Source organism: Equus przewalskii, chromosome 9 (assembly GCF_037783145.1).
Source record: "Equus przewalskii isolate Varuska chromosome 9, EquPr2, whole genome shotgun sequence".
Taxonomy (NCBI): domain Eukaryota; kingdom Metazoa; phylum Chordata; class Mammalia; order Perissodactyla; family Equidae; genus Equus; species Equus przewalskii.
Window position 1 is genome coordinate 17,025,528 of NC_091839.1, and position 18,385 is coordinate 17,043,912.

The 18,385-nt window shown below is 59.0% G+C and overlaps 1 protein-coding gene across 2 annotated transcripts in view; it reads right to left on the reverse strand.

Annotated features, from left to right (window-relative positions):
- Window positions 1-17,788, reverse strand: part of SLC8A2 (solute carrier family 8 member A2) — a 29,976-nt gene extending 12,188 nt beyond the window's left edge. For both annotated transcript variants that reach the window (XM_070558068.1, XM_070558069.1), the window contains exons 1-4: window positions 17,656-17,788; window positions 12,721-13,411; window positions 7,548-8,212; window positions 2,805-3,227 (exon numbers count right to left, since the gene is read on the reverse strand). In XM_070558068.1, coding sequence (XP_070414169.1) covers window positions 2,805-3,227; window positions 7,548-8,212; window positions 12,721-13,395 — 1,763 coding nt within the window. In that variant the 5' untranslated portion in view covers window positions 13,396-13,411; window positions 17,656-17,788. The remainder of the gene's footprint in view (window positions 1-2,804; window positions 3,228-7,547; window positions 8,213-12,720; window positions 13,412-17,655) is intronic.
- Between the last annotated feature and the right edge of the window lie 597 nt (window positions 17,789-18,385).

Genomic DNA, 18,385 nt, shown 5'->3' on the forward strand with positions numbered 1-18,385 from the left:
CAGCTCACACACCGTGACACACGCGGACGGCCGCGGGCACGGCGACACGCTGGCGGGGTGACACACACACCCCTCCGGCGCTCCCTCTCTCGCAGACACGCCGTGATCCACTGTCACGCAGTGACGGACACGCAGGGACACGCGAGCCCTCGGGGGACCCCGAAGGAGGAGAAACTCAACCGGCAGGGGGACAGCAAGAGGGACTCGAGCTAGATCAGAGCAGAACTTGCCGAGAGCAAAGGAAGCAGCCTGCCTCCCCAGCCTGACATCCCGCCACCCTCACGCCTGCCCTCCTGTTTTCTGGAAGCTCCACTCTCCCGCCCCTGGTGACCTCTGATCTCTGACCCAGTGTCTTTCTCATCCTGTCTCCCGCCGTCTCTCGCTGACCCAAACTCTCCTCTCCCTCTGTCGCATCAGCTCTCCTTCCCTGAGTCCCACTGAGTCTCTCTCAGTGAGAAGAATGTCTCTCACCTCCCCGCCATCTCTCTCCCTTTCGGTCCTCCTCCATCTCAGTCTGTCTCTCCCTCCTCGGGTGTATCTCTGTCACTCAGTTTCCTTCTCCCTTTGTGTCTCTCTCTAAGTTCCTGTCTCTCTCTCTGGGTGATGGTCTCTCTCTTGCGTTGTCTCTCCGCCACCCCATCTCTGGGCGTCTCTCCTCCGTCTCTGTGTTGATCCTGCCCGGGGCTGCTTCCAAGCACCTCTAATTAGCGCCTGCCCATCAGAGGAAGGATGTGTTTCCCTAATCGCTAATTAGCCTCCTGTTCTCTGTCTCCTGAAGCCACAGCTGGAAGCCTGGGCGGGGGCGGGGGACAGAGGGTGTCCCAGCCGGGGGAAGCCGTGTGGGGGAGGAGAGGGCCTGTGGGGTCGCAGCAGCAGCAGCAGGAGGGAAGTGGGTTAGACTCCAGGAAGGACCGGAACAAGCAGAAAGACAACTCTCCCCATTCTCCCTGCCTCTTGGGTGTGAGAGATGGGGCCTGGGATGGTGCCCTCAGCCCCCAACCCGAGGTCTCAACCCCCAGGCAAAGTGAGAGAGAGAGAGAGAGATGGAAAGGTATGACTGAAATAAAAGCCGAGTCAGAGAGCTGGATACTGGAGACAGAGATCTACAGATTAACAGAGATGCAGAGATGCGAGACAGGGAGCGCTGTGAGAAGCCGAGCGGAGCTGGAGGAGGAGGGGGAAGAGGAGCGCGGCGGGGGCTCCGCTCGGAGGGAGGAGCGTGGGCGGCAGGAGGAGGGAGACAGACGGGCGCGCGGGGGCGGCAGGGAGCGGGCAGAGGGGGGAGGCGCCGTCTGCATCCCAGGCAGGCGGTGGGGGAAGTGAGGCTGCAGGCACACATGGGGGGACTGGACATCTGTGGAAGGGGGTGGCCGGTGTCTGGACTGCCCTGACTCTGTTTCTGCGTGCGCGTCTGCGACTCTGTGTGTCCGTATGTGCCAGAGTGTGTGCTGCTTGTGTCTGTGTGCCTACAGACGCATCCACTTCCCCAGACCGCACCCCATCCTCCCAAATCCCAGCCCGCCAGCTTCCCCAGGCCCCGCCCCCACCATCCCAGTTCCCTATATTCCTACTCAGTCTTTTCTCAAAGCCTCGCCCACCTCCCCCTTAAGTCTCCTGCTCTCTCCCCAGGTTCTTCGTTCTGCCCACAGGCTCCACCCTTCCATCGGCCCCTGCCCCATCTCCTTAGGCCACGCCCATCTCCTCAGGCCACGCCCATCTCCCTAGGCCACGCCCATCTCCCTAGGCCCCGCCCCTTTCCCCTACCCCAGTCTATTTCCCTGCGTCTCTGCACAGACCCCACCCATCGCCTTAGGCCCTGCACCGGCTCCGTTCAGCAGACTCACCCTCCATTTCCACAGCCACCGTCTCACCTCCACAGGACCCTCCCCTCATCCCCACCAGGGCCCCCTCCTCAGGCCACACTCCCTCCCCACCAGCTACCAATGAAGTCCTCCACACTCTCTCCAGGCCGCTATCCTATCTCCTCTCCCCTCTCTCCTCACCTGGCCCTTCCTCCTCCGCTCTCACCCTCTTCTCCCCAAACTTGCCGCCTCGTTCTCCCAGACCCGCTCACGTCTCATCCCATCACTTGGCCCCGCCCCGTCACTCCTGTCTCCTCCCTCCTCTGCCCTGCCCCGCCTTTCCAGACCTCTCCATTTCACGAGGTTTGGCCCTACCCAGGCACTGACCATTATAGAGCAGACCCCACCCATTCCCAAGGCCCTGCCCCTTCGCAAGACCCACCCACTCTCCAGCCACGCCTACCACTCGGGCTCCGCCCCTCCAAACGACCCACCCAGTCCCTAGCCACGCCCACCAGCCCCCACCCCTTCAAAAGACCCACCCACCCTCAAGCCACGCCCACCATCCAGGCCCCCGCCCCCTTAGAGCTACCTACCCACTCTCCAGCCATGCCCACCAGGCTCCACCCCTTCAGACAACCTACCCACTCTTCAGCCACGCCTGTCACCCAGGCCCCGCCCCTTCAGAAGACCCACCTACTCCCCAGCCAACCAGGCCCCGCCCCTTCAAACAACCCACCCACGTCCACCCAGCTCCTGCCCCTTTTGTCGGCCTGCCCCTTCGAATGACCTGCCCACTCCCCAGCCACGCCCACCAGGCCCCACCCCTTTGGACGACCCACCCACTCCTCAGCCAAGCCCACCAGGCCACGCCCCTCCAAACATCCCACCCACTCCCCAGCCACGCCCACACAGCCGGCCTTGCCCGCCCACGCCCCAGCCACGCCCACAGGCCCCGCCCCTCTCTGAGGCCCCGCCCCTTCCCGCGGCCGGCGCGCTCACATGGTCTCGTCGTCGCCGAACTCGAGCTCGCCGCACGCGTCCTCGTAGTGCACGCCGCCGCCGCGCGCCGTGCCGTCCACCGTGCGGTAGGGCAGACGCACGGTGCCGCGCGCCCCCGAGCTGCGCACGACGCGCACGTCCACGGTGCCCATGCACTCGCTCACGTGCAGCAGGCGGTCCTGGAAGGAGAAGATGCCCGCGTGGTCGTCGTCTAGGATGGTGACCGTGGCCAGCAGCGGCGCCACCAGCCGCCCCTTGGGCCGCCCGCCGCCGTCGGGCTCGAACATGCCCTGCGCGTCGCCCACGCGCAGGTTCAGCAGCCGCACGAAGAAGTGCTCGTCCTCCTCGAAGATGTCGTCGTCGATGATGCCGATGCGCAGCTCCTTCTGCGTCTCGCCCGGCTTGAACACCAGCGTGCCCTCGCTGCGGCGGAGGAGGGGGGAAGACAGGGGTGAAGCTCCGTCCGCGGCTCTGGCGGTGGGGGGAGTCAGGGCGGGCTTCCCGGAGGAGGGGGCGGCGCCGCCGGAGAACTCACAAGTGTGAGGGCGGACAGGTGTGAAACAAATAATCCTGAGGGGGAATCAGGGTGGGCTTCCCGAGGGGAGGGGATGCAGAAAGGGAACAAGGCAGAGTTGGTGCTTCCCCCTGTGGAACCCATCAGGATTAGGAGGGCCTGCATTAAACAGATGATGATGGAGGTGCCATCAGGGCAGGCTTCCCGGGGACAGGCTTTCCTGGGCTGGAGTGCTCCAGGCAGAGGAAACAGCCAGTGCAAAGGCCCTGAGGCACGGGCGGGCCTGGAGCGTTTGAGGACCAGCGGGGAGGCCAGTGTGGCTGCAGCGGAGGGAGCCAGGGGGAGAGGGTGGGAGATGATGTCCCAGACGGAACAGGGGCAGATGTCATAGGGCCTGGGTGGGCCACGGTGAGGACCTTGGCGTTTACTCGGAGTGAGATGGGAGCCGTGGGAACAGAGGACTGGGCTCCAGATGCCCAAGAGAAGCCCAGCCCTGTGGGAGGTGCAGTGGGAACCCCAAGATTCTGGACAGGTGTAGAAGCAGAGGACAAGACCTGGAGTGGAGGGGTAAGGGGCTCCCCGTGGTTGCAGCCCTCAGCTCGGGGACGTGGTCCATGGTGGCCGGGGACCCCCAGAGGGTGGGCGGGCCTGCTCTGAGCCTGGCTTCCTCATCTGTAAAATGGAGCTAGTGAGGGTGTCTAGCTCCTGGCGGTGGCATAAGGATTGAGTGAATCCCGAGGAAGCGCTCAACAAACTTAGCTAGTGAGATTTGCATATTAACGTTAGAATCTTAGAATCCTCAAGTTATGGGATGTTTGCAACGGCAACTGAAGGGAAAGTAGGACGAGGGATCCTAGCACCATCTTGGCCCAACTGTTAACGGATGTCACCAGTAAAGGGCCAAGCGGGTGGCAGGTGCCTCCTGGAATGATGCACCGAGGAGGACACAGCATCCTTTCCGCGGATCCCTGCCCCCGTGCATCGCCTGCAGCTGCTCATGACGATGCGTCAGACAGACCAGAGGGAGGGACGTTCTAGGAACGGCCCGTCATCTTCGGGAGGGTCGGGCTCATGAGAGTCGTGGGAAGCCTGAGGGGTGGCTCGGACCGAAGGAGACTCAGGAGGGATGACGAGCGGACACAGCGTGTGGCTCCGGAGAGATCGGAAGAGAGGACGGGAGTGGAAACTCAACCCTAAGGGATGTTACGGGGACAATGGGGGCAGCCAGGCCAGAGCGGTAGACCGGGTGATGATGCGGATTCAGGGTTAAGTTCCCCGAGTGTGGTCATCGGACTCCGACTGTGTAGGAGAATGTCATTAGTCCTAGCAGACGCACCCTCGAATGTCTGTGGGTGGGGGGTCATGCTGTCTGCACCTCACTCTCATATGGTACTCCAATTATTAATATTATTTTATTTTTTTGAGGAAGATTAGCCCTGAGCTAACATCTGCTGCCAATCCTCCTCTTTTTGCTGAGGAAGACTGGCCCTGAGCTAACATCCGTGCCCATCTTCCTCTACTTTATATGTGGGATGCCTACCACTGCATGGCGTGCTAAGCGGTGCCATGTCCGCACTCGGGATCCGAACCAGCGAACCCCAGGCCGCCAAAGCGGAATGTGCATACTAAATCGCTGCGCCACCCAGCTGGCCCTATTAATATTCTTATATATTAAAGATGAGGAGGATGCAAATGGAACAAAGTACGAACAATTGGTGAATCTGGGTGAAGCTTAGGTGAGGGCTCGTCAGACTTCTTGCAGCTCTTCTGTCCATGTGAAATTTTTCAAAATAAAAAGTTTGGGAGAAAAAGAAGATGGGGATTGCAGAAACCAGGCATCAGAATCACAGAAGGCTAGACCCACAGGATTCATATTCCCACACTGGATGCACAGAATCTGAGAAGATGAAACTCGGAGAACCATCCAGTCAGAGACTGGATTGGAATACCAAAATGTGGGAATCCTGGAATTTTAGGACTTTAGATGCTTAGCATGTTAGGATCATAGGAGCTTAAGTCTCAGAATCTTGGAAGAGCTATGCTGTTTAGGGGCTTCAGAGATCATGTTTAATCTGGAGAAACTGAGGCTCACATGGCCACCCTAGCCCATGTCATACCTGTGGGCAAATTAGAAAAAGGCTTCTCTCCTTCAAGATACATTATTTCCATGAGTCAGAAAATTGTCATAATGGACATACAAATCTACATTGGCCACTATGTGAAAAGAGCTTCCTCAGAGATAGTGCTCTTGGGCAGTGCACAACCTCAACAACTGTACATGGCAGCCCTGCCTGCCTAGACTGAGGCAAGAACTTGCCCAAGGAACACAGTCCAGGGCTAAGCTCGGACTTGAACCCAGGTGTTCTCCCTCCCAGTCCTGGAGTTCAGCTGCCTTGATAAGCGATCATGAATGTGAATGTCGACGGGGATGGAAGAGCAGGGATGGGCAGGAAGGTGTCAATGCTTCCTAGCTCTTTGGTTCCACCACCAAGCAGCGCGTACTTACTCCTTCTCTTCAAGATCTGTGAAACAGAGAACTCGGCCCCCAGCAAGAGAAGGGCCAAGGATGAGGGACTGGCTGCTGCCCGATGGCAGAACCAAAGATCTGTGAACAGTTCAGCCTCAGCTTTACTCCAGGGAGAGGATGAAACGGAGGTGCGGCCGGCAGTTTAGCAGGGGAAGCTCTGCAAAGTCCCGCCAGCAACACTCTCTCTCCCGGGCTCGGCTTGATGTTGTCTCCTCAGTTCTTCCCACTCCCTGACATTTTTGCCTGTTCGCTGTCTGCTTCCTAATGGTCTTTCCCAGGAGGGTGTCAGCCACACTCGGGCGAGGATTTATGTGTTTTGTTCACTGCCGGCCTCCGCTGCCCTGATCTGCTTCTGGCGCATAGTGGACGCGTGATCAATGAGATTAGGATGGAAACTACAGGAGACTCTGCACGTCAGTTAACAAAATAGAGTGTAGGGCGCTGATTCTTGAAAGAGTGTGGCATGGACAGAGGGACTACAAATAAGGAATCTCGCGGGCCGCATGAGGACAGAGGAGCTATCTGACTTGTTTATTTTCTTATGTTGAGCTCCTAAAAAAAAAGGCATTCTGGCTTTCTGATGGAACCAAAGACCTGGGGACAATGGGCCGGCCCGGTGGCGCAGCGATTAAATTCGCACTTTCCGCTTCTCAGCGGCCCGGGGTTCACCGGTTCGCATCCCGGGTGTGGACATGGCACCGCTTGTCAAGCCATGCTGTGGTAGACATCCCACAGATAAAGTAGAGGAGGATGGGCACGGATGTTAGCTCAGGGCCAGTCTTCCTCAGCAAAAAGAGGAGGATTGGCAGCCGTTAGGTCAGGGCTAATCTTCCTCAAAAATAAATAAATTAATTAAATTAAATAAAGACCTGGGGACAACGTGACCACCGTCTCTGTCTTCTTACCCGACTTAATTTTCCCACCTCGTGCTTAGCATCCCCTGACGGTTTTACATCTTTAATAGTTCATGACCTTATTGCAACTTGAGGGTAGGGATCTCAGCTGTCTTATTCACTGCAGTATGCCCCTGGCATATAATAGGTGTTCAATAAACATGCTTCCTTTAGTGATGCTGTGGCAGGGGAGGGTCCTTGTTCTCCCAAGTAACAATACACATCATGCAGCTGGAATCCGTCCAGTGCAAGAACCCACAGGTAGATAATGCACGTGGGAGGGACGGCTGTGGGCCGTGGACCTGCCACGCTCTCTGCCTTGTCCAGGCGGTGTGACACATGCCCGGGACAGCGTCTGACACAAAGCCGGCTCCCCAGAATGAATGAATCAATCAATCAATGAATGCATCCTGCAGGTCTGCTCAGGGCAGGTAAGGATGGGCGCAGGAGGGAGCCGGGTGTCACAGGACTGGGACAGGGTCTGACACAAAGCCGACTCCCCAGAACGAATGCACGCATGAATGAATGCATCCTGCAGGTCTGCCCAGGGCAGGTAAGCATGGGCGCAGGAGGGAGCCGGGTGTCACAGGACTGGGACAGGGTCTGACACAAAGCCGACTCCCCAGAACGAATGCATGCATGAATGAATGAATGCATCCTGCAGGTCTGCCCAGGGCAGGTAAGCATGGGCGCAGGAGGGAGCCTGGAGGCTGCGGGACATGGGAACCTGCCCCTTGCCAACAGCCGACCCCACTGCCCCGCCCCCCGCCCCGAGGGCACCGGGGCCCCCCCGCCCCCCCGGGGCGCACCTGTACTCGTAGTCGGAGCCGGCCTTGGCCGAGCCGTCCTCCGTGCGGTAGTCCACGTAGAAGGTGCTGTTGCCCTCGCCGCCCTGGCACGTGACGGACAGCAGCACCGAGCCGCAGTTCTCCAGGCAGTGGTAGAGGCTGGGCTCGAAGAAGATGCGGCTGGCGCCGTCGTCCTCGTCCTCGCCGGGGCCCTCGGCCGGGCCGGCCCTGCGCGACGCGTCGGCCGCGTGTCTCCGCAGCACGTTGCCCGCGCCGGTCATCAGCCGCGTGGCCTGGATGCGGTAGAAGGCGCGGCTCTTCTGCTGGTGCAGCAGCGCGTAGTAGTTGGCGATGCCCACCAGCTGCTCCAGGTCCTTGTCCGGGTGCTTCTGCTTGAGGTCCTTGAGGATCTGGATGACCTCCCGGCGGCTGGCGTCCAGCTCGCGGGCCTCGGCGGGGCCCGGGCCCAGCCCGCCCAGCTCGCCCGGCGCGTCGGCGCCCACGAACGTGCCGTCCAGCTCGATGCTCTTCGGGGGGTCGCCCTCGGCGCCGATGATGATGCCGCTGCGCGGGTCGGTGCGGTAGCGCTTGTACACGTATTTGTAGAAGAGCAGGCGCTTGTCGGCCATCCAGGCGAACACCACGCACACCGGGAAGAACACGAGGGTCAGCAGCGCCTCCCACACCTGCGGGCGGGGGGCGCACGCGCGCGCGCGGGTCAGGACGGCGGCGCACGGAGGGGGCGCGCACGCAGCCCGCCCGCCAGCCGCGTGCGTCCTCCCCGCCGCGGGTCCCCCGCATCCCTCTCCATCCTCGCCTGGACCCGCCCCCGCCTCTCCCCATCTCCCCGCCCCCCCCCAGCCTGGACCCCTCATTCATCCATCTCGCCCCCTTTGATCGCGCCGAGGACCACGCCCAGCTGCCCGAGCGCCGGCAGCTCAGACCGCCGCGGCCACCACCGCCCAGCCAGACAGGGGACCCCCCCAGCCCCGCGCTCCCCGCCGCGCCGCCACCGGGCAGAGCCGGGGTCTCTTTCTGCCTCGCTCCTCCTCCATCTTTTTTTTTTTTTTCTCCCTGCTGCCCCCCGTCCGAGTCCCACCCGGGATGCCTCCACTTCTCCCAACCCCACCCACCGCCCCGGGGGCTGCTCTCTGCTCAGCCCCTCCCCGAGCTCCCTCCCTTCGCCCCCCCCCGCCCCCCGCCCCCCCCCCCCCCCCCCCGCCAGTGCATCCGGACCTCGCCCGGACTTTCTCCTTCCTTAGAGTTCGTGGGGTCCTTGGGGACGGGATCCTGACTCTAAAAGAGGCACAGGCTTAGCTCGTCATCACACAGACTCCTAAACCCAGTTCCCGTGTTTACACGCCACCTCCCCAAGAAAGAAGGGCAATGCCGAGTTCAGACCCGGGTTCTAGAAGAGGGATGCTCGGCCCAGCCTCTCGTCTGAGCAATGGGGACATCCCCAAGACGGAGTGAGCTCACACACCCCCGGCACTTCGCATCGCGGGTTCCTGACACGTGGGAAACACTCGCGACGTGAATTAACATCACCATTATTATGACTACCAGCGCTCTTATCCTGGGCTCAGTGAGGTCCCCGACAGTCTGCCCACGGCTTGGCACAGGCCTGGGCCCCTACAGGCAGCATCCGCCAACTTGGCAGTTCGCCGTAGAGGCTCAAATGTTACCTTTCTCCTTAAAGATAAGGAAGCAAAGATTCAAGAGGATTTGCAACCGGATGGCCCCAGAGGTGTCTTTAAAGCGAGCCTGGTAGGGAAATTATCTTTTAGGATCCGATCGCGGCAACCCCTCGTCGCCCCGTGTTTACTGATGGCTGAGAGAAAAGGCAGGACTTGGAACCAGGGAAACCACACAAAGCCACCAGACAGGTGTGGGGAGCAGCCGAGTTCTCAGCATAAACTGTAAAATGAACCCTCTCGCCTTGTGTTAATTGAACGGGCCACTGTGTGTATTGTGGGGGATTCTCTCTCTCTCTTTTTTTTCTTTTTGAGGAGGATTAGCCCTGAGCTAACATCTGCTGCCAGCCCTCCTCTTTTTTTTTTTTTTGGTGAGGAAGACTGGCCCTGAGCTAACATCCGTGCCCATCTTCCTCTACTTTATATGTGGGACGCCTACCACAGCATGGCTTGACAAGCGGTGCCATGTCCGCACCCGGGATCTGAACCGGCGAACCCCGGGCTGCCAAGAAGCGGAAGGTATGCATTAACCGTTGTGCCACCAGGCCGGTCCTGGATTCTCTCTTAATCAGAAGACAATCTCAAATGCCTAGGAGTTGTTTGCCTGCCTGCAAGTCAATAAAAGGTGATTCTAGTAGATTCGCATCTTCCTTCAAGGAAGGAATGGGTGAGTGGACGTGTCCACCCTGGGAGCTGGGTGGGATGCCTTCCCATCTCGGTGAGCAGAACGCCCCCAAGAGGGAGTATGGGACATCTCGGGGGGTTATGGGTTGCCACCATAATTGGGGGGGGCATGTGGCCCCAGGGGGATGTCCAGCCACTTGTGGGACAGTCCCACACGATACAGAACCGTCTATGTCCCACCTGACTTTAGAACGACCCGCTGGACATTCAGGTTGGTGACAACCCTGCTTAGAATAACTGAAGTCTAGACTCAGCTCTGTTTTAAGTATCTATGAAGCATTTTCCTGGATGGTTTAAGATATGCCAGAGAGTGGCCGTCCAGGTGGCGCAGCGGTTAAGTGCACACGTTCTGTTTCAGCGGCCTGGAGTTCGCCGGTTCGGTTCCCGGGTGCAGACATGGCACCTCTTGTCAAGCTATGCTGTGGCAGCATCCCACATAGAAAGTCAGAGGAAGATGGGCACGGATGTTAGCTCACGGCCAGTCTTCCTCAGCAAAAAGAGGAGGATTGGCAGCAGAGGTTAGCTCAGGGCTAATCTTCCTCAAAAAAAAAAAAAAATGCCAAAGACACTCATTTTTAATCTCGTGGCTACCTGCTCCTCTGCTGGACTCCTTCCATGGAAGGGTTTCTGGTCTTTCTCTTAAAGCCAAGCTTGTTCATTACGCTGAGGTGCTCGTGTCTGGCTCCCTCGTCATGACTTTTAACGTGGTGCTGCCTGAGCATCTGCATGTGGAAATGCAGCCTGTTCTATTCGAGACGCCTTTATATCAAGTTCGGGCATTGGACTGACTTTTTGGGGAAGCTAACTGCACAGGCACGTTCGATAATGGGAAGACCAGCTCAAATTTACTCTGTTCCAGGCTCGCTATTCCAAGCCCTTCCACACGTAGCAATTCACCTGGTCCTCAGAACAGCCCTCTCAAGTCGGGACTGTGATGACCCCCATACGACAGGGGAGGACACTGAGGCACAGAGCAGGCAAGGAACTTGCCCAAGGTCACACAGCTAGGAAGCAGCAGAGGTGGGATTTGAACCCAGACCTCCAGCTCCAAGGTTCCCGCACCAAATTCGGTATTATGGAAGAATGTTCCGTGAGCATCGTAAAGGGATGTAACAAAATATCTGTTACAAACGGGGAACACTGGGTATGAGGGTCAGGAGGCGTTGGTCTAGTCCAACCCCTTCCATGGTTCGGATGTGGAAACGGCACCTGCAGAGGAAAGCCGGGGGCAGACCCAGCTTCTCACTCTCCCTGTTCACTGCATCCGGGAGGGATTGGCAGCATCTTTATTCCATGCCAGTCCTTTCCTGAAAATGTCTCCTAATTCTGGCGTCCAGGTTCCTCCATAAGGGGTCCTCTGTGGCTGCTTCTCCACCCACAGCTGCCGTGGCGGTTTATACCCTCAGCTCCTTCTTAGGGGGAACTCTCTCCTCCACCCCCATCCCTACCCCACCTCTCGCCCGTGGGGTCTAAACTTCTTTTTCACAGTTTTAGAGTAAATTCTCATCAAAGACGATTTTGAAAACCGAAGCCAGGAGACCATCCTTTTTAACAGCGCCCGAGAACTGCCTGACGCATCGTTCTGTACTTTTCGCCGTGGCAGCCAGGAAACTCGGAACGACAGTCATGAATCAATCACAGCAACTGTGTTGTCTCCCCGTGCCCTCCCTGGGCCACTGTCTCCCCCTTTCCTCACTGTCCTTTCTGACCCCTCAGTGCTGCCTTTAGAGCATCTGCAAAGATCCTTCCTAGAAAGAAACTGGCAAAACCTTACTGATATGCATGAATGAATTATACACGCGTGTGAATGGATCCTGGGCAGCCGCAAGTAAATTATGCATGTGTGTGAAGGAATTAGGCCAGGCCCATAAATAAATTATGCAAATGTAGGTGGCAGCCGTGGGACTGTGGGAAATAAATTAGGCAAATGTTTTAAAGGCAGCAGTATGCCAGTTAAGACACTGGACAAATGAGAGGCAAACGATGATGTGAATGTGGATGTAAATGATGCAGCTGTGGGGCTAAATTTTGTCTCACTATTGGAATAAATTAGGCAAAGCGGTCTTTGCCGTGGACCGGGTTTCTACCTGTGTTGGATTGGATGTGAGTATGAATTACACTGATGCGGCATAAATTATCCTAACGTCAGAAGTCAATTATGAATAATGAATGAATTATGCAAACCACGATGACATATCTGGCAAATACAGAGCTCAATGCTGCAGATGTGGGGCTGGATCTAGACAAGCTCATGGATAAATTATGCAGATTGCACCAAGTTACCCGAGCCAATTAGCACCATCAGAAAACACAAGGCTGGATTATGCAAGCGTAGCATGAATTATGCAAATGGGGAATGTTTTATTGCAAAATTGGGAATGAATTATGCAAAAGACAGGGAGCGTAAGAAAACATGTGGACATATCTAGCTAGACTGTGAACGTGCAGCGTGCGCAACACAGATCACAGGGACTGTGTTAGCACTCGTGGCACCCTGGTGACAGTTAAAAGGTGCCCCTTCTGGATGGGTATATTGCCAAACAGCACCCCCTCTGGGCAGATGAGCCCTTTCCAGAGTCTGCAGCACCATCCAGACATGGCTTAAGAGCACCCGCTGGACTCCAGCCCTGACTTGCCTTCTCCAGGCCAATGCCCTTGTGCAGTGTGTGACCTGCTCAACCATACCTGGCAGCCCCCTCAGATGTAAGCATGCATTTCTGCAAATACGCGAATCGACTCTCCAAGCCCAGGGAGCCACTCCTCTGGATTGTGCATACACACATGCATCAAGAAGGCGTCCATGGGTCCTTGCTCACCTGGACCACACCGGGGGAAAAGACGGCCAAGATGAGATAAAGCCAGACGTAAGCAAAGATACTCCAGGAGGCGGTGACAAAGAAGACCCTCAGGTGCTTGATCTTGCGGCTCTCGCCGGCCGGGATGACGTAGATACACACAGCGATGACCACAAACATGTTGAAGGCCGCGCTGCCCACGATGGTGCCGGGGCCCAGCTCGCCCGCCTGGAAGTTGTGGCCGCAGACCTCGATGACCGACAGCAGGATCTCGGGCGCCGAGGAGCCCAGGGCCATGAGCGTGAGGTTGGACACCGTCTCGTTCCAGATGCGGACGGTGCCCACACTGGTCTCGCCGTTGGCCTTAGTGATGGTGATCTCCTTTTCCTTCGACGTGATGACCTCGATGGACGCCATGAAGCGGTCGGCGATGATGGACACGCCCAGGAACATGTAGACCATGGCCACAAAGTAGACCACGGCCCGGGCTGCCTTGTCACCCAGCGACGGGTCGTCGGGCTCCCAAACGGGGAGCAGGACCCCTGGCTGGCAGCGGTTGGAGCCCTGGCAGCCCCCTGTGCTGGTGTCGCTGTCGTTGGCCGGGGGAGGTGGCAGGGAGGGGGTTGGGGTGGCCGCCCCCGAGCACGGGGGAGCCCCCAGGAGGAGCGCAAACCCCACCAAGGCCAGGGGAGCCATGGAGGGTGGTGGGGTCCTGCGGGGGAGGAGGAAGTCTGGGTCAGCAGGGCAAACCGCTGCCTGTCACACAGGAGAAGGGGAGTGGGGACAGGACTAACAGAGGGAGAGACAGAGATGCAGAGATGCAGAGAGCTCCAGACAGAGACCAAGAGAGAAAGACACAGAAAGATCAAGGCAGAAGGACCCTCCCGCGATGCTGATGGGAGTGTAAATTGCTCTGAGCAATTCAGAAAACTACAACTGAACAGCACGCCTCCTAGGACTCAGCAATTCCGCTCCCAGGTATGGACCCGAGAGGAACAGGTCATGCATCTCCCCAAAGACACATACGAGAATGTTCATCGCAGCTTTATTCATACAGGTGCCCATCCTGAAACAACCCAGATGCCTATCAGCAATAAAATGCAGAAGGCTCTATGGAGTATAACATGGTGGAATATTACACAGGACTGAAAAGGGAGTAAGCTACTGACACGCTCAACAACACAGACGAATCTCACAGACATACAAGGGATGAATGAAGCCAGGCACAAAAGAACACCGACTGAATAATTGAGTGTGGGAGGCAAGGGGCTGGAGGCCCTGAATTCATTAGGTGACTCTTAATGGCTTCCACCTCGAAACCCTCAGAGGGAGCCTGCTCGGCATTTGGGCAGGGGTGTCTGTCCGTCTGCCTGTCACAGGTGTGGCTGGGGAGGGGCTCCTGGAGAGTCTCTCACTCGCATATTTCCTCGCAGTGGTGGCAAGTGTCTCTCTCCAGTATCCCCGGGTCTCTGTGAGGCATTCAATTCTGAGTGGCTGTGACATAGGAGGCCCCGTGTTGCTTTTCTTGGCCCGTTTGTGGGCGTGGGGTCTCTAGGGTTTCACTACTTCTCTTCTTGCCTCTGGTCCTGGCTCTGAGTGGCTATTTCTGTGCCCTGTCTAGGTTTTCTTTAAAAACACAGATCAGCTCATGTCCCCCCTCTGCTCACAACCCTCCATGGCTCCCATCTCAGGGACAGGACCAAAGTCCTCTCCCTGGCCCAGAAGCTCTCGCACGATTTGGCCCCCCGGTTCCCTGTCTGGCCTCTTCAGTCCCCCTGTCCCCCTGGCTCACTTGGCCCCAGCCACCAGACCTCCTCGCTCTTCCTCACACACCAGACCGGTTCGTGCCTCAGGGTCTTTGCACCTGCTGTTCCCCCTTCCTGGGACACTCTTCCTCACACATCCACTCCCTCTCTTCCTTCAGGCCTCCACGCAGAGGTCACCTTCCCTGACCACCCTATTCCAAAGACTCCATCCCCCTCTCAGGGGGCCCAGCCACTTCACAGATGAGAGGACCAACCCTCAGAGAGGTTAAATGACTTGCCCATCCTCCCCCTGCCGTTGCTGTCGTAACCCAGTAGCCTATAAAAGGGGGACTGAGGAAGGCAGGGAGGGGTCCTCGGAGGGTCCACCCTCCCTGACCTCTCTTTTGGGCGGTCTCCCTTCTCCCAGGAACTCCCACCTCTGTCTGAAAAGTTCTTCTCAGAGTCTAACCCACAGCCTTGCTCCCAACACACACCCACATACGCACGCACGGTCTGGGATCTGGCTCCTCCGGGGGAGGGAGGCAGAATGTTGGCAGAACTTCCCTGAGAGGGAGCGTGTGTGCACGCGCGTGTGTGTGTGTGTGTGTGCGCGCGCGCGGCGTGTGCGTGTGCGTGTGTGTGTGTGTGTGTGTGTGTGTGTGTGTGTAGGCGGGGGAGAGGGGTGATCCTTAAAGGGCCACTGCACCATTAGCCCCCTTGGCGAGGCCCCTAATGATACATCTAATTAGCAGCCCCCTAATTAGCAACAACTGAGGCATAATTACAAACCCACCAGGATCCCAAGCAAAGACTCACGCTCTCTTCCCCCTCCTTCCTCCCCAGCTTTCAGGAGAAACCAGGGCCACCTGGGAGTCAAGAATTCAGCTAAAGCCTGGAACTCCTTCTCTCCCAGAAGGGCCGTGGCCTGGGACGTCCAGCCAGTGGGTGTTCCCGTGCCTGCCCTCCTGGCCCAGGGGCCGGGTGACTCAGCCTCATTCAGTCCCTTTTCCTGCAAAACCTGGTTTCCTCTCACTGAGGCCTTAGCGGAGGGGCGGCCAGGGAGAGAAAGCACTAGATAAATATTTGTGGAATGAATGGCCAAGAGGTCTGAGCCCTGTCACAGGGGACAGCTGCGCGCCCTCTGCTTGAGCCTCCTGCCTCTGCTGCACGCGTGCTCCCCGGGCAGCCCCGGAAACCTGATCTGGGTTTAGATTGGAGGGGCAGAAGGATCAGGTTGAGGCCGGGGTGGGAGCGGGGAGGGAGGGCAGCCGGCGGCGGGGGCCATCTCTCCACACCCTCGTGGGCCGCCGGCCAGCTGGGTCAGTGGTGTGAGCCCCAGTTCTGCCTCGCACGCCTCCTGGGGCCTCAGAGACCTGATGCGTAGAGTCTGGACTGCCAGGTGGGACCCCCTCCGTCCTGTCCCTCACCGTGGACAGGGGTGATGGTTCGGGGTGGGCAGGGGGTGCCTGACGCCCCTCGGAGGAATGCGGGAGGTGGGGTCAGGGGCCTCTAATTCTAAACACGCACACTCACTGCCAGAGTGAGCTAGGCTCTCCCACCACCATGCAAAGTCCCAGCTTGGGGATCCCACACACACACACACACACATATAGGCTATGATACACCAGCGGGTAAACTGAGGCCCGGAGCAGGAAAGAGCTTGGCCAAGTCCTGCAGCTTCCAGTCAGGGGCGGAGCAGAAACGGAAACTCAAGGTGTGGGACTCCCAACCTGGTGCTCTGTTTAGCCCACCTGGAGCCCCACGCGGGCACCCAAGGACCTCACCCCGTCACCGCATGGGCTCACACCTCTGCCCTTGCCACTCCCTCCCGCACACCTTCTCTGGGGCCCCCTCCCCTCCGGGAAGGAAGAGGATGTGCTGGCCAGGGACCTCTAGACTCAGAAGGACCCTCTCAGAACCCCCAAGGGGTGGTGGAGACGCTTCTGAGATCCATCCCCACGGAGAGACAGGTCTGAGGCTGGCACGCCATGAGAGGGATGGAGGCGAGACTGTTGGAAGGACCGGCCTGGCCCAACCCAGTACCTCCTGCTGGGTCTGGAGTAGGAAAGGCGCCTAGTGATTGTCAAAAGGATGAATGAGGCAAGAGATGGACACCCGGCAAAAGAGGGATGCAAGTTAGGCTGCAGGCAGGACTGGTTCGGGCTCTCGGAAGAGGAGTGGGGAGGCTGGATTGAAGGGAGCCTGGCTCACCCTCCTTTACGAAGCGTCCAGGTTAGGCTGCCCACAGGACTGGTCTCAGGATGCCAGAAACCAGGCAGGGGAGGGGAGAGGAGCCCTCTCCTCAGGGGAGGGGTGGGGCGGATGCCAGCCCGGAGGGGGGAGGGAGCTCGGCTGAGGAAGGCAGAGGAGTTTGGGGGACTCCGCGCCTTCTGGGGGAGCCCACTCTGCGGGGGGGATCTTCTTCCTCCAGGTGCCCCCCCGCCCCCCGCCAAGGGGCGGAGACAAAGGTGTGTAGGAGGAGAGTTAAGCGGCTCCCAGGGAGAGGAAGAGAAGAGGAAAGGGAGAAACAGGGACCAGATGCCTGGAGCCAGAGATGGGGATGAGAGGGAGACAGGGGTAGCGGGGAGAGAGGGAGACGCACGCGGAGATGGGAAGAGACGGAGACCCGGGAAAGCCGAGGCCCTGGAGAGACGGAGAAAGACCCAGAGATGGCGAGAGAGGAAGGCAGAGGGAAGCCTCGCACGGAGAGACCCATAACAGACCCAGGCGCAGAGACAGACAGAGAGACGGAGACGGGAGGGAGAGACCGAGAGACACGGGGAGAGACAGGGGAGAGGGACTCCGAGAGGCAGCCAGACTCTGCAGGACAGAGACCCCCGAGCGGGGTGGAGAGACGGAGACGAGACCCAGACACAGGAAGACGGGGGCGGAGGGAGAGAACGCGAGAGGGGGGCTGCCCCGGACGGGGTGGGGTGTTCTCGCCCCCTCGGAGCCCAGGAGGCACCCCCTTCCCCAGCCAGCCATGCTCCCGGGGACGCAGGAGGCTGAGGATGTCGGCTGCTGCTGGCGCCCCCCGCCCCAGGAAGGGCCCTGGTCTCTGCACCCGGGATATGCAGCCCCCTGGTCCCCCCAAGAATCGAGCTCAGGGAAGAGCCGCTCGGGCGCCTCAGACGCGCCCCCCCACCCCCGCCTCAGCCCGCCTGGGGTAACACCGTCCTTCCCCCACGCCGCCTCACTGGGGGTCTCTTACCTGCAGCTACAGCCTGGAGCAGGTCCCCCCAGCACTGGGCTGGCCGTGGTGGGCGACTCTGCCCGACAGAGAGAAAGAGAGGGAGAGGGAGAGAGGGAGAGAGAAAGAGAGAGAAGCTGGAGACTGAGAGGAAGAGCCAGGGAGGAGGGGAGGGAGAGGGGATGGAGGGAGGAGAGGAGGAGGGGGGAGGGACACGGGGGAGGGGGAGTCTGCGAGAGAGGAAGGAGGAGGGAAGGGGGAGAGCGCTGGGAGTGCGGAGGAGGAGCCAGCGAGAGAGGGGAGGCGGGCCGGAGGCAGGGGCGGGGCCTGGAGAGAGGCGGGGCGGGAGGAGGGGGGAGGAGGGAGCCCGGGCCACCCGCCCACCCTCCGGGTTCAGCACCACCGGCGAGGGACAGCGGCGGAGGGCGCTCGCGCGCACGTGTGTGCCGTGTGTGTGCGCGCGCGCGCGTGTTTTCCGGGGATGGTCATTCAGAGGCATCCCCCCCCAGCACACACAGTCTCTGATCCATAAAAGGGCCAAAGATGCAAAAACAGCTACAAATAGTTCCAGGCTCACAGAACTGAGGGAAGGGCGAGGATGTGGAGCCAGAGTCAGATCCGAACTCACACCGGCAGACACACCCCTACAAAGCAAGCCGGAAACAACCTCAAAGACACCCACTGATAATAGTAACAGCGGCCATGCCTATGTCCCTTACCACATGCCAGGCACTGCTGTAAAATTTTTTCT